The sequence below is a fragment of the Macaca thibetana genome, chromosome 6 (genome assembly GCF_024542745.1).
Source record: "Macaca thibetana thibetana isolate TM-01 chromosome 6, ASM2454274v1, whole genome shotgun sequence".
NCBI classification, from domain to species: Eukaryota; Metazoa; Chordata; class Mammalia; order Primates; family Cercopithecidae; genus Macaca; species Macaca thibetana.
Genome location: NC_065583.1, coordinates 120,919,505 through 120,934,991, shown reverse-complemented (window position 1 = coordinate 120,934,991; position 15,487 = coordinate 120,919,505). Strand labels below are relative to the sequence as shown.

The 15,487-nt window shown below is 38.9% G+C and overlaps 1 protein-coding gene across 14 annotated transcripts in view; it reads right to left on the bottom strand.

Moving 5' to 3' along the window:
* PDE4D (phosphodiesterase 4D) overlaps positions 1 to 15,487 on the bottom strand; it is a 1,590,976-nt gene that overhangs the window by 52,221 nt on the left and 1,523,268 nt on the right. For 13 of the 14 annotated variants that reach the window (XM_050794364.1, XM_050794365.1, XM_050794362.1 and 10 more), the window contains one exon: positions 11,207 to 11,319. In XM_050794364.1, the coding sequence (XP_050650321.1) occupies positions 11,207 to 11,319 (113 nt within the window). Of the gene's footprint in view, positions 1 to 11,206; positions 11,320 to 11,405; positions 11,480 to 15,487 lie in introns of those variants that run through there. The other variant, XM_050794375.1, reaches the window with a different exon arrangement.

The window sequence follows — 15,487 nt, the reverse complement described above, 5'->3', positions numbered from 1 at the left end:
CTTAGTTTTCACATTTTTTTATTCAGATTTCCTTAGTTTTCACATAATTTTTCTCATTTTTATTTTCTGTTCCAGATCCCATCCAGGATACCACATTATATTTAGCCCTCGTGTCTCCTGAGGCTCTTCTTGGCTGTAGGTATCTCAGGTTTTCTTTGTTTTTGATAACCTTGACAGTTTTGCGGAGTACTGGTCAAACACTGGTCAGGTTTTGAGGGTAGAATGTCCCTCAACTGAGATCTGTCTGATATTTGCCTCATGATTAGATTGGGGTTATATGTTTTCAGTAGGGAAACCACAGATAAAAAGTGCCATTTTCATCAGATCATATAGAGGGTACATATTATCACTTCTCACTGTCAGTGTTGACCTTGATAGCCTGGTTGAGGTAGTGATAGGTTTCTCCACTGCAGTTTCTTTTTTTTTTCCCCCTTTGTACACTGTACTGTTTAGAAGGAAGTCAATATGCACAACTCACACTTAGGGTGGAGGGGGTTATGTTCTCCCTCCTTGAGAGCAGAGTATCTATAGAAGCTATTGGGAATTCTGCACAGGAGGAGATTTGTCTATTCTTCCCCCACTTATTTATGTAATAAATTATATCAATATGGGTTTATGGATATTTATTTTACCCTATGGGATACAATCCAATACTATATTATTTTCTTGCTCAAATTGTTCTAGCTTTGGCCATTGGGAGCTCTTTCAGTTTGCTCTTGAAACTCTTCAATATATTCCCATGGGGGTAGGGTTCCGTTTGTTTGAGCAGGTCCTTACTTTCTGGCACTACAAGATGCTCCAGGCTCATCTTACATATTTCCTTCCTGATAGAATCAGTTATTTTTTTTTCAAACAGTCTTGGTTCCTTTTATTGGAAAATGGCATTAGAAACCAAAATGTGTGTGCTAAGTGTGCTCATTGCTACTGGGGTATGGTTGCTTCTAGACTCTCTTGGCTGATAGAGCAAGGAAATATTTGTGGGTATACTAGATGGTAAGATGTTGAGAGGCAGAATGGAGAGTTACCTTCTTAATATATTTTTCTTAATATTAAACATTAATAAGATATTGTGTGCCTGGGTTACTTTCAGTCTCATGCAGAGGAAGAATTTATGAAAAACACTGGCTAGACTATTCTTCTCCACTCTATTATGCATTTCTGCTAGAAAAAGCTCAGAGATTTTCAGATATTCTGACAAAAATCTCAGGCTTGCTTGATGAGCTATGCTGAAAGAAACAAAGGGCAAACTTGAAGGATTAAAATAAAGGAAAGAAAGCATACAAAACACCACCAGAAAAAGTGAGTAATGGGGGAGAAGAGTAAATAAAACATAATAATCCTCTTTGGTTAGTATCAACATTATTAGGCCACTTTATCAAAAGGATAGAAATCAGGATGGCAGACACCCTTCTCTAATCCTCACCCCGCAAAGTAAGAAAATAAAAATGAATGTTATTCCTTCACATATGGAACTGAATGAATTCTACTGAGTATCTAGTATGTTCCTGACTCAGTCTAGACAATTCCCATCTTTTAATTCATTAAATCATCACAGCAACTATTTAACAGATGAGGAAACTGAAGCACAGAAGGCAATGTGGCCCAATTTATATTTGGTAAAAGGCAGAGAATGAATCCAATTCAGGCAGGCTGTCTATAGTAGGGTGCTCTAAATCCATGGACCATTCTGCCTAAGGAATGAATATTTTATGAATTGGAATATTTCTGCTGAAGGAATTTGCCATTTTCTCCTCTAGTGGAGAAATCTAACTCAGGGCAAAGAAGGAAAAATGTTGATTGTTTAAAACAATAAATTAGTCTCTAAATTGTTTTTGCAGCTGATTTAGACGCGTGTGTCCAAAAGTACGCCCAGTGTTAGTAAATGGCAGGCAAAATGCTGTAAGGTGGTGCAAGGATGAATGTTTTCTCATTTTGTCATTTATTAATTTTAGAAAAAATACAGAAAAAATATAACTTGAACATAAAACCCGTGATTTCATGAATACCATTACTTAAGATGAGGCACTTAAGTATTTACATTTAACAATAAATTGCTCTTAGCATTTCTATACTTTGACAATAAATTATCCAAAATAGAAATTAAGAAAATAACCCCATTTGCAACAGCATCAAAAAAATAATTAGGAGCAAATCTAACCAAAGAGGTGAAAGATCTATATACTGGAAACTACAAGACATTGATTTAAAAAACTGAAGAAAACAGAAATAAATGAAAAGATATCCCATGTTCATATACTGAAAGAATTAGTAATGTTAAAATGTCCATTCTATCCAAAGCCATCTACAGATTCAATGCAATTCCTCTACAGATTCAATGCAGTTCCTATCAAAATTCCAGTGTCATTTTTTTCACAGAAACAGAGAAAAAAAATCTTAAAATTTATATGAACCAAAAAAGAACTAATAGCCAAAGCAATCTTGAGCAAAAAGAACAAAGCTGCAGGCATCGCATTCCCTCATTTCAAAATATATTATAAAGCTACTGTAATCAAAACAGCATGGTACTGACATAAAAACAAACATCAACCAATGGAATGGGATAGAAAGCTCAGAAGTAAATCCAAGTATTTAGAGTTAATTGATTTTTGACAAAGGGTCCAAGAACACACAATGGAGAGAGGGCAGTCTCTTCAAATAGTGATGGGAAAACTGGATGTCCACCCGCAGAAGAAAGAAACTGTACTCTTATCTCATACTATGTATACAAATCAACTCAAAATAGATATAAAGGCTTAAACATAAGACCTGAAACTGTAAAGCTACTAGAAGAAAATATAAGGGAATCTCCACAACAATGGTCTGGGCAATGATTTCTTGGATAGGACTCCAAAAACACAGGCAACAAAAACAAAAATAGACAAATAGAACTGCATCAAACTATAAAGTATCTGCACAAGCAACCAAATAACAGGGTGAAAAGACAACCCATAGATTAGGAGACAATATCTGCAAACAATACATCTGATAAGAGGCTAATATTTAAAATATATAAAAAATTCAAACAACCAAACAGTAAGAAAACAAGTAGATTAAAAATAGGCAAAGGATCTGAACAGACACACTTTCCTCAAAAAAGAGATATGAATGGCCAACAGAGATACCCAAAAAAAAAAAAAAAAAAAAAAAATGCTCCTCAGTCCCACACAGTGGCTCATGCCTATAATCCCAGTGCTTTGGGAACCTGAGGCAGGAGATCACTTGGGGCCAGGAATTTTAGACAAACCTGGGCAGAATAGTAAGACCCTCTCTATATGAAAAAATAAAAAAAAACAGGCATGGTGGCACACACCTGTAGTCCTAGCTACTTGGGAGGCTGAGGCAGGATCATTGAGCCCAAGAGTTTGAGGTCACAGTGAGACATGATCATGCCACTGCACTCCAGCCTGAACAAAAGAGCAAGACCCTGTCTCAAAAACAACAAACAAAAACTCAACAATATATCTAATTCTCAGGGAAATGCAAATTAAAACCACAATGAGCTATACCTCATGCCTGTTAGAATGGCTATTTTCCTTCTTTTTCTCTTCAACTTTTAAGTTCAGGGGTACACGTGCAGGATGTGTAGGTTTGTTACATAGCTACACATGTGCCATGTTTGCTTCACATATAATCCCATCACCTAGGTACTAAGCCCAGCATCCATTAGCCATTCTTCCTGATGCTCTCCCTGCCCCCATCCCACCCCGCAACAGACCCCAGTATGTGTTGCTCTCCACCATGTAGAATGGCTATTTTCAAAAGATGAATGATAACAAGTGTTGGCAAAGATATGGAGAAAAGGGAGCCCTTCTACACTATTGGTGGGAATGTAAATTAGAACCACCATATTGAAAATAGTATGAAGGTTCCCTAAAAACCTAAAAATAGAACTACCATACAATCCAACAATCCTGCTTCTAGGTATATACCCAGAGGAATTGAAATTGATACATCAAAAAGATATTTGCACTCCCATATTCATTTCAGCTTTATTTACAACAGCCAAGATACGGAAGCAATCTAAGTGTTCATCAGTGAAAAGAAGGATAAAGAATAAAAAATGTGAGATAGATATATATATATAGATATATATATATATAAAGATTATATAGCCTTATAAAAGCAAGAAATTCTGTCATTCACAACATCATGAAATGGAACTGGAGGACATTATGCTAAGTGAAATACGTCAGGTACGGAAAGACAAATACTGTCTTTAATAAATGATCTCACTTTGTGGGGAATCTAAAAAAGTCAGTCTCAGAAACAGAGGGTAGAAAGGTGGTTACCAGAGGCTATACAGGAGGAGGGAGAGAAAAATGGAAGATGTTGATCAAACAGTACAAAATTTCAGTTAGATTGGAGGAATAAGTTTTAGTGATCTATTACACTGCATGCAGACCCCAGTTAATAATAACGCATTATGTGTTTTACAATTGCTAAAATAGATTTTTGACATTCTCATCCCAAAAAGATAAATTGGTGAGGTAATATAGATATGTTAATTAGCTTTACTGAATCTATGATGTACACATTTTAAAAATCACATTGTACCCCAGAAATATATACAATTAATATTTGTCAATTAAGAATAATTGAAAAATTTTTAAAGATTAATAAAAAAGAAATAAGTTAAAACATTCAACATATAATAACCGATATGAATGTACAAGAAATGACAAAATCCCAGCATTGTGGGAGGCCGAGGAGGGAGGATCATGAGGTCAAGAGATCAAGAACATCCTGGCTAACACGGTGAAACCCCGTCTCTACCAAAAATACAAAAATTAGCTGGGTATGGTGGTGGGCGCCTGTAGTCCAGCTACTTGGGAGGCTGAGGCAGGAGAATTGCTTGAACCCAGGAGGTGGAGGTTGCAGTGAGCCGAGATGATGCCACTGTACTCCAGCCTGGGTGACAGAACGAGACTCTCTCTCAAAAATGACAAAGTTTGAGCAACATTAACTTAGACTGTAAATTCTTAAAGAATAGAAAAGTTGTGTTTTTCTTCTAAGAAATATTATGTTTTTACATTGCAAGAAATATGTGACACAGAGTTTTTCTTAATCTCTCTTTTTTAATGTATTCTAGACAGGCAAGCACATGTAATTTATTGAGCACCTAGTGTGTGCTAATGCACCAAACTGAGCTTTACATACATTATAGCTAATGCTCTCAATAACTTTTCCATTTTATTTTCCCCTTTCATTATCCCCACTTATAAACGAAAAAACGGCTCCAGAGCGGAAAGGCCTATTGCCCAAAATATTAGATAGGAAACAACAGAGCTGGAATTCGAAACCACGTTTGCCTAATGAAAAACATTTATGTTCTTTCCACTGTACAAAGCTGCTGTAAGTATCACTGGTGCATACTCCAGGCCAGGGAGTAAATATCATTCATCCTTATCACATACAAAGTATAACAGAACAAAAACAAGAAGCTCTGAATACTAAATAATAATAATAAATACTTTATAAAAGATAAACTATTCTCTAAGAGTAAAAAATAATAAGCCTATTATCATTATAGCTGGTAACTGAACTTAACGAATTTTCTAAAAGACACAGCAGAACTGTTTGTTGTTTAAGCAAATATCAAGGCATACCCCCATTCCCTGTTACAGGGAATAACACAGTCTTCTTCAAATGCCTTTCAAAGCTAATGTGAATATTAAAAGAAAGTGCTACTGATCTCTCTATATTCTAGAAAGATCTCAGATGAACAGTGTCACTTCAACTATTACAATAAATAGCCATGTAAAAACTGCTCCCCCGCTAGAGCTACACTATCACAAGATTAACCCCAGCAATCTACAGTTCCAGAAAAAGAGTTGGTCCCTCCTGCTGAAAGAGAAAACCAAGTTCTACATATGTTATGAATCAATGGAAAATAATGACATTAGCAGCACTTCACATCCAACATGTATTTATATCTTAAGTGATAGCTACAATCTATATAACTGTCACAGAAATCTTCTTAAATTGAACAAAAGCATTATCTATCATCCTTGCTATCTCGAAAAATACCAGTTTGTTTCATCTATCCATAACATTAGAAAAAATACTTCTTTTATCATGGCCAACCCTTATGTTTTGGAATTTTTTTCAAAAACGTAGACAGTTCATAATGCTCTCAGACAGAAGTTACCACTACCACTACCCCATAAATTAAGTCAAAATATAACTGAAAAGAAGAAAATTCTCTAGTAATGATTAATTTGTTGAATAATTAAAAATTAGGAATTTTGGATAATTACATGTTAGGAATAATTAAATTTTTACTAAATACTGGCACAGGAACTGAACGGATGACAATAGAGACAAATTAAGATTTGTTTTAATCCTTAGTTTTATGCTAAGGTAAAGTCAAGGGCTCTACTTTCCAGCAAAAGAAAAATTTCCTTTAAAATTGTTTCCCTCTTCTATTATTACTGAAAAGCAAAGGAAGTATTTTTTCTAACAGTGATTATAGGATTCTCAATCTTTCATATTAACTTTTAGGTACTACATGTAAGCTACATAAATCTTTCTCCAATCTACCTCTATTAAGTAAATTAAAAAGCAGATATTGAACTCAAAGCATCTAACTGTTGATTTTCTATAATTATAGAAGATATTTTCTTCTGATATTTAAAGTTTGTATTTAGGCATATTAACTCAACAATTTTTTAATCTAAAGTTTAATATGTTAATGTAGAAAACAACTGAGGCTATTTTCTCTCTATAAAACTAACATGCCTTTTCCAATTAACTTAGTTTCCTTCTTAGCAAAAGTTTAACATTTATCTCTATTCTGAGTTACGTTGTGGTTGCATAATGTGGAAATATCTTAAGATTTAGCCACTTCTATGAAGATCCTATATTTATTACAACACCCCTCTTGCCCAGAACATACATCAACAAAAAGTGCTACTATATGTTCTGCATTGACTATTACAAAGCAGTAGGGGGAGCAGCCAGAGAAAGCACTGAGACAAAGCACCCCAGCAAAGCAACTTAATTTACAGGCAACAGAAACATGCTAGAGAGGTTTGTCAAAAGTCAAATACACAAAATAAATTCCATAAAGAAGTCATGACTACATTTGTAAAGCTGGCCTAAGTACATTCGGAATGAAGTATAGAAAAATCTGAAGTCTCTTAGGGGCTGGATTCTAACTTCAAGACAGACTTTCAGCTTGAAACACAGTCATTTCCAGCCATGCCAAACCTCAAACTGTCCCCAAAATTAGAGAGCAGAAACAAAATACCATTTTTATAGTGATACGTCTTGGGAAGAACTCAAAACGATTTCGTTTTCTCCTTTGAACCTCACTGAACTTACAGGGAAGGCCTGGTGAAAGGTGCATTATTAGGTCACAAGAGGATAACGTTACAGGGTTCCATAGCATAATCCTTGAAAGCCCTGAGGCCCAGACCGCTCGCTGTCCTTCTTTCCTCTCCACTGACTCCCATCCTCGATATACTTTCTATGAGAGAAAGGTAACCAAAAACATGGTGAAACTATTCTACTTAAAAGGTGTTTTACTACAAAGGCACATTGACCACTAACCCTTATTATATTTTACATGTTCTAAAAATTAGTAAGGTCTGCATTTTCAGTTTTAGAGTAAAACGGGAAAAGTACTTAGTTAGCTCTTCTGTCTGGCATTCTGTAACTGGAATTTAAGAAAAACCTAAACTTCTAATTAGAACTTCAGAATGTTCATGTCTGTATTATACCACAAAAACTTTAAATATAATTTAAGCATTTTTATGATACAGAAATGTGTGCTATAGACAGTTATCTAAGAATTATAAAATTCCATAAAACTTGAAATGTCTAGTATAAGTTACAACTGAATGGCAAAAAGACATTTTAGCCATGTAAGCAACCAATGAAGTTTGACCTAAAACCCAAATAATAGCAATAACAACAGATACAGTGCTTACTATTGTCAGATACTATATTAGCTAGCTCTTTTTTATATATTCTTTTGAACTCTTACACTGATCTTTCAAGACAGTTATTATGATGCCCATTTTATGCTAAGGAAACTGAAGCTAAAAAAATTGAAGTCGTTCTCTAATGTAACTCCATTAGCAAGAAACAAAACCGTAATTCAACTTCCAGGTTTGCCTGCCTCCAAAGCTTTGAGACCTCACTAAAATTACGCTCAGTTGTAGCAATGAGGTTCCAAAGGAAATCTGTACAAATCTCAGGCAGATTAATGTGCTTATAAGGGTAAATGCTGTAGATTTAATCACTCAAATTAAATGCCATCTGGAATCTCTTACCCCACTTGGTACAAGCATCCTACATGTGTTATAGCCAACCCTAGCCTTGGCCAAGAATTCAATAATTTTCCTGCTTCAATGCCATCAACAAGCAAGCAACATTATAATACCAATACAGGAAGTACAGCTAGTTGCTCCTAGAGCATCATTTAAAAACTGCTAATTGGTTAAGATGCCTTTTATTGAGAAGTCTAATAGAAATAATATGTTAATCCAGTTTGTTTAATGGGTTTGAGGAATCAGTTTCCTCCTTCCTAACACCTAAATCCATCTTCATAATAAGTATTTTCTATCACCATTTAAAAATCCTGATCTCTTACTAGTGTTTTTATTGTGCTTTTTGATCTATTAGAGTAAATTTTTAAAACCTCAAGAGAGAACAGAGAATACTGTCATAATTTTTCAAAGGCTAAAAGAGAATAAACTGAAAATACCAGCTGGTTTGAACACGTATATGTAAAAAGAATGGATGGTAATAAAACTAACAACCGAAAAGCAATGTTTCAGATTCATTCATTCATACTCAAGAAATATCAAATAACTGAGTGGAGATGATGCAAGCGGCACACATTTCCAGTTCAGACTGAAGGTGTGGCAACACTCACAGGGGCCTTGGGATCAGCTGCTCCAACTCAGTTTACAGCTTTTGTGGATGTAGCCTATTCATGCCCTTGTTATCAAGAAGAAGAGTAACTTTACAACCCTTAGCAAGAGCTTTCTTTTCTTTCTATGCCAACCCTTTTTTGTCTATAAAAGTCATGTAAGCTTAGCACTTATTTAGAAATAAATAAGTTAAAGAACACATGAATGGCTTGGACATTAAAAGTTTAAGCTACAGCTTAAGCTGAGCTAAGTTTAATGTTAAAAATTAGTGTGACGGCAATGATTTTTCAATTCAGCTCTGTCGTGGGCTAGGAAAAAATATCGTAATTTTTCAGCCACAAGACATAAACATTGCTAGAATGACTACATTTTGAAAAAATTATCTTCTCGCTTTACCTAGATTTCATTTTAACCAAACAGACCAACCTCTCCTATCAAACCTGTAAATTAACTCAAAGTCTAATTTGGGGCCTTCATAGTAAAGATTACTTTTTCTAAATCTCTGTCTTATCTGGTGCTTTTAAAAGAAGCGATCATTTTAGGCAATTATTATGACCTAAAACATTTTTAAATCTTAATGTACAGATTAATTCCTTGACAGCTGAAGTCATTTACAATACATTATTAAATTTCACATTCAGTGTTAAATCCAAACATAGGTCTCAACATGAAGAATATGGATTTTAGGGAAAGCAACTAGCTGCTCAAATTCATTTAGCTGAAAAACTACTGTTAAATCATCTTGAAAACATACACTAATGCTTGTACATTGCTAAGTGGCTTTTGATTCTGCTCTTCCTTTTCTTACACAGAATCAACCACACAATAGAATTAAGAACTCTGGCCCATGGCAAAGTGCTCCCATTTAGCAGTTAGGACACTGGACATATTCAGCATATGTCTACTGCTATTAAGAATCAAATTATGAAAAAAAAACCCTGTATTTTATAAAACTAAGAATTTGTTACCCAAATGAGAACAAAGGTACCTAATGCCACAGCAGGGGGTAAGAGTCCCAGTAAGAGAGCAATAATTGGTCATTCTGATGAGGAGCTGTGCCAAATTTAGAAATGAGGCACAAATGACAAAAAACAGAATTGATCGTCAGTGTGGACATGGGTAGGTCAGTGTGCATATGGGTAGGTTAGTATCTGCTGGCCGTGTCTACAGAGCCCCTTTTATTTATTTGAAGCCAACTTTTCACTTGACAATGCTACCTACAAAAGCACTGTTAATAGATAAGACAATCAAGTGGCTGTTATGCTGTGGCATTTTTGTAAAAACTGCGTGAGAACAGGTGGGATAAAAACCATAGTAAGCTAGAAAAAAAAAGTATCACTCATTGAAAGATATGTGCACACAGATGAACTGTAAGTTAATATAACCTTCTTGACCTTGTAAATAGCCAAAAATACTTAAATATCTTGCAGAGGCAACTATTTGTCACACATTACCAGTCTTTACTGGCTGAATCCTTCAGCCATCTGCACATGACATGCACAGGCAAAGAGCCATTAAAAACATATATAATTCCAATTATCTCCTTGCATAACTAAAGACAAAAAGAACAGGAAATCCAAAAAATACAGCAAAACTGAAAACATTATACCTTGCCTTCCGTGCTATTTTAAGGCTGTCCCAGGCTGAAGGTTACTTCTCAGCCCTCAAAACTCCATTAACTGCCAAGACCAGCACCTTAGTACATATGGCACAGATGCCTAGTTGAAGCCTCCTTGTACTAAATGACCTCGAAAAACTGGGCTTTCTCTCCAAGATTAGTGGAAACAAAAGTAATGATCATAAGGAACCTTCTAACTCTATTAATGTTTCCTGCGGATGTGTATGGCCAACTGAATATATAAAGGCTCAGTTCTTGCAGGGTACCCTGACAACCAGATGAATTAGGGTGAAGGTTCCAAGTTCGATGAACTCTTCTGAGTTTGAGTGCCCTAGGTGGTGACATTCAAGTGATTTCACAGACATCCACCAATTCTTATTTTAACCGGGAATCCCAAGAACACCTTTAAACATGAAATGCCAATGGACCCTACTGGGTTTCTGCTACAAGGGCACAATGTCACTTAGGAACCCTGTGTCTTGGGAGGTACTTAAACTACGTCAAATTGCTTTTGGAAAATGTTTATCTGGCGTGACTAGGAGAGGCAAGGCATGGAAACAAGAACCTCCCTCTAAGGAGCAGAATAGCCAACATGCAGTAAGCCTAAAAAACCTCTCACTGTATTTCCCGGGGCTATGGGTACTAGCGGGCTCGCCGGCAGGGGAATCAGCAGCCTGGGGGCATCGGTGACAGCAGAACCGGGGCTTACCTTGTTGGAGGCCATCTCACTGACGGAGTGCCTGGTCTGTAGGGTCTCTAACTGGTCCAGACACCAGTCCAGCTCCTCCAGGGTCTCGCTGGCCAGTTTCTGGTAGGCCTCCTCTGCGAAGAGACAGGGAAAGGGGGACTCAGTTCTCAAGCGCTTCACGGGTCCGCTAGTGAGTTCAAAGGGGGCCATCCTGCCATACCCCGCCATGCTCGGATGCCCGGTGCCGGCACATGAGGGCTGCTCCTTCATATTGCCCAGCCCGGCAGTGCAACGGGGGCGGAGGCTCTGCTCGCGGGGCGGCTGGCCTCGGGGAGGCACGGTCTCTCCAGCTTGGCGTGACGGGTCGGCCTCCAAGGAGGGCGTGCAAAGAGCGGCGAGCCAACTTTCACACGGCTACGCGGGCGTAAAAACCACTATGCGACTTTTCAACTGTGCGACGGGCCCAAGTCCCAGTCCAGGAGCCCGACTCTAGCGGATGGCGAGGGGATGGCGCGCGCGCTTAGGTGTCCGCCCCGGAGAGGAGCGTCTGGTCCACAGCCCGATCTCCTAGGTCCCCGGCCCGGAGCCGCGGCCCCACGCCCGCCCCGCCTGCCGAGCCTTCTGCACGGCACTTGAAGCGAATGAATCAGCCGCGGCCGGGTGCGCGGCCACCACGTTTCCTGTTTTCTTTCTCAACTCCTCGGGCGGCAGGCGCAGCGCGGCTCCAACGCCGCAGCTTTCCGGGAACACTCCCCCTCACGCCCCTCTCGGCCCTCAGCGCTGCCTGGCTCCTCCTCAACCCCCTTACGAAAAGATTCCGAATTGCAAAAGCCTGTCCATGCCACCCGCCGTGTCCTTCCCCTCGGGCTCTGCCCCGGGGGCCCCGCCACCTCGCAGTGCCATCCCCCCGGAGCAGCCGGGCGCCACTCGCTTTGAAGTGCAGCCGAGGAGGCGCGGCGCGAGCGTGTGTGTCTGTGGGGCTGCTGTGGGACTGTCTGTGCTAGGAGAGCGGCGGAAAACCCGGCGTGGAGCGCCTGCAGCCCTCCGCCCGGGGTCGCGCCCGCTGCGGGGCTTAGGAGGGACCTGCGCGCAGGCGCGCACGGCCGCGCACCTGCCCAGCGGGAACCCAGTGCAGCCCACTGAGCCACTGCCCTCCAGGTTGCCCCGACCGCTGGAGCCTCTGCGTCTCCAGGACCAGCTGCTTCCTGCCAAGTTTCACAAACAAGGTTATTTAGGACCCTCAGTGTTTCTGAGGGTTTAAGGTTTAGGGTTTCTGGGGGTTCGTTTCTAAAGGTTTAGGATTCACCTACTTGAAGGAGGCAGGCTTGTGGGAATACCCGCGTTTCTATTAAGACCACATCCTTTTTCTACGACCAGCCCAGTCTAAGTACCAGACTTGTAAATGTTGGGGCAGACAGAAACAAGCAAACAAAATATACAATGTTGCGGGATCGGAACGCTTTATAGTTCACAAATTTGACAATAGGCTGCATTTTCATATGCAGAATTGCCTAAGAGTTATCTTAAAGGAACAGCAATGTGAAAGAAACACATGGTAAGGAGAATTTACGCATGTCCTGCATACTACTCCTTTCCCCTGTGAATTGCACAAGACCTAGATGATCTTGGGCTAAGGAAGAAAATCTGGCATGGTGTTTCTACCCACCATGCGCAGATTACACTACAATTTTGAGAAAACGGAAAGACCACATTCAAAGGCATAGGGAAGTCTGTTCTGTTTACAAAGGCTGACCTAGGGGACCAGAGGCACTCTCCCTAAGCAGACCAGTTGTGGGAGAACTTCTCTACATTGGCATGCAATAAGCAAACCATTCACAGTGGGGAGAAATCAAACTCCCAAGAGTCCATTTTATAAAACTTTGTCATGGTCGAGTGGAAAGAAGATGCTGAGAAACTTACACGAAGTGGTGGGATCCTCCGTCTTTGTCTTTAAAAATCTACAGGTATTGGTGGAGAAGAAATTCTGCCCTTGAAATTTAGACTCCATAAATTATCAGTGGCACAACAAAGAAATTCATCGACTGAATTTAGTCTCCTCGGATTTTTCACATAGCTTTTTATATGAAATTTGTAAAAGTTAGAGCGACTTTTAAAGTATTTGTTACAAGTGCCACGTGGCTTGTTGTTATCAAGAATTCTTGAACTATTTACTGTTCACTTTGAGTACTCTACGTTAAAATTTGCCTCTTTTTTGTTCTACTTCCTCCATCCCGCAGTCTAAAGTGAAGTAAATATATGCTTTAGATGGACAAACAATTGCCTAAACCTTGCCAGGTGAATTAAAATTTCAGATTGAAGCTTTTTTCTTCCCCATTAACAACAGGAACAAGTTAAAGATATTAATAATTTTAAATGGTAAATATAAAATACTTGTTCTGTATAGCTTCCCCAATTCTAAGAATGTAAAAAATATTACATGCTTGTTATAAAAATTGAAGCATTACACACAAATATAGAAAGCCCATTGTAACCCCACACTCTAAAGATCACAAACAATACTTTCGCCTGTGGCTCTAACACAATCATTTTCATTTTACTGAATAATTTCCATATGCAAGTATAGCATCACCTACTTGCCATGGTAGTACATCTACTATATGGTTTGGTTTTGACATTTTCCTCTTTCTCTCATTCCCATAAGATAGGAATGTAGGAAATTTTAAGAGTACATTGACTTTTTTAATGATCATTTGAGCTGTCCATAGTTAGCCTATCCAGTGGATTAAAGATATGTAGCCATTGTGTTCAGGGATTTGTTCAGTGCCACCTTTCCAATCATCGGTTACAATGAAGCTGGGAGTCCCCTCCGAGGTTTGGCTTTCTGTCGTTCCTCTCCCCTGCCCTCCAACTTTCTCAAAGCCTGAGCCTCAAGTGATTTCCCAGTAGCTAAGTAAGCTGCCCCCTGCCCCCAACTTCACCAAGTTCCCAAAGCTCTTCAGAAATCAAAAGTACAAACTCAGGCCTCAAATCTAACAGGATGTGGCTCCACACATTATATTTCAGTTGTTATTTTTTAATGTGGAAAAGTAATTCGGGAATGTTTTGGCTAATGCTTCAAGACATCATGCACTTTAGACACAGGATTTGCTCTTAAGAAGGTAGTATAGTGACAGGAGGAACAATTTATTTCAGAATATCCATTTTATGTCCAAGCCATGCACCAGTCATTTTTGACAGACAGGATTTGAGTATGATCATAAAGTGGTGTAAGCATGTATTTTAAGTTCTAACATCTTCTGTATAAATATGAAAAATGAAAAATCACTAGACCACATCTACATACTAGTGAGAAAATAATTACTAACAACAGAGTTAAGAACAGTTTGCTCTGTGAAACTGTTGCTGAAATAAAGGACTATTCTTGATATTAGCATAGAGCCGAGAATATTGCTTTTTTCCAAATTCCTAGGCGAACAGGCAATATAGCTAGCCACGATTTTTCAGGATCATTTGTAAAGCTTCACTTTTAGGAATTTTAACCCCAAGTGTTCTAAGACATCAAATAACTGACCTTTTCATCCCTCCAAACAAACCTCAAAATGGAGTTGCCAACTATCCTACAGGAAATTGAGTCACCACACCAAGCAACACACCTAAATGTCGACAGCCAGCAGGACAAAAACAGTGAGCCAGTTTAATTTTGGCTTTTACCAAGAACACATACTGCATTCATTAATAAAATACTTCCCCCTAACCCCTGCCAGAGTAGTATACACTGTGGCTCTCCTTAAAAATACATGAAAACTCTTTAACTGCCCCAAATCTTGCTAAGTCAAGGAGCTAAACAGAGAAAAACACCCAAGCAAAAACTATTGGCTAAACTCCCTAAAGGCTGGGAGAGGGCTATGGAACAGCAACTGAGAAATAACTTGAGCCTTGAAGTCCCCTCCTACAACAGCATCAGTTTTCTTCAAGGCACCTTTGAACTATGTAACACTCGCGTTCTGCTCAGGCTCTTCTGTGAACAAACAGTCCTCAATTCTTGCGGGCCAGCACTTGGCTTCTGTCATAGTGATATGCTTAGAGGTTCCCCTGACACATGGCCTGAAACTGTGCCAGGGACTCCAGGAGAAGATGCTGAAGCAGCAGCTTCCTTTTGAAAAAGGAAAAAAGTAATCACCTCAGAGCCACAGCAGGTAGCTAGAGGTTGAGGTTGTTTTTTTGTGAAATGTTCAGTCCATTACTCTAACCCACAACTCACAGTGATGTTGGCCATTGAGGTAAAAGGATCCACTGTACGGGATGTGTAACTATGTGGACATTAGTTTCTTTGCCAACACT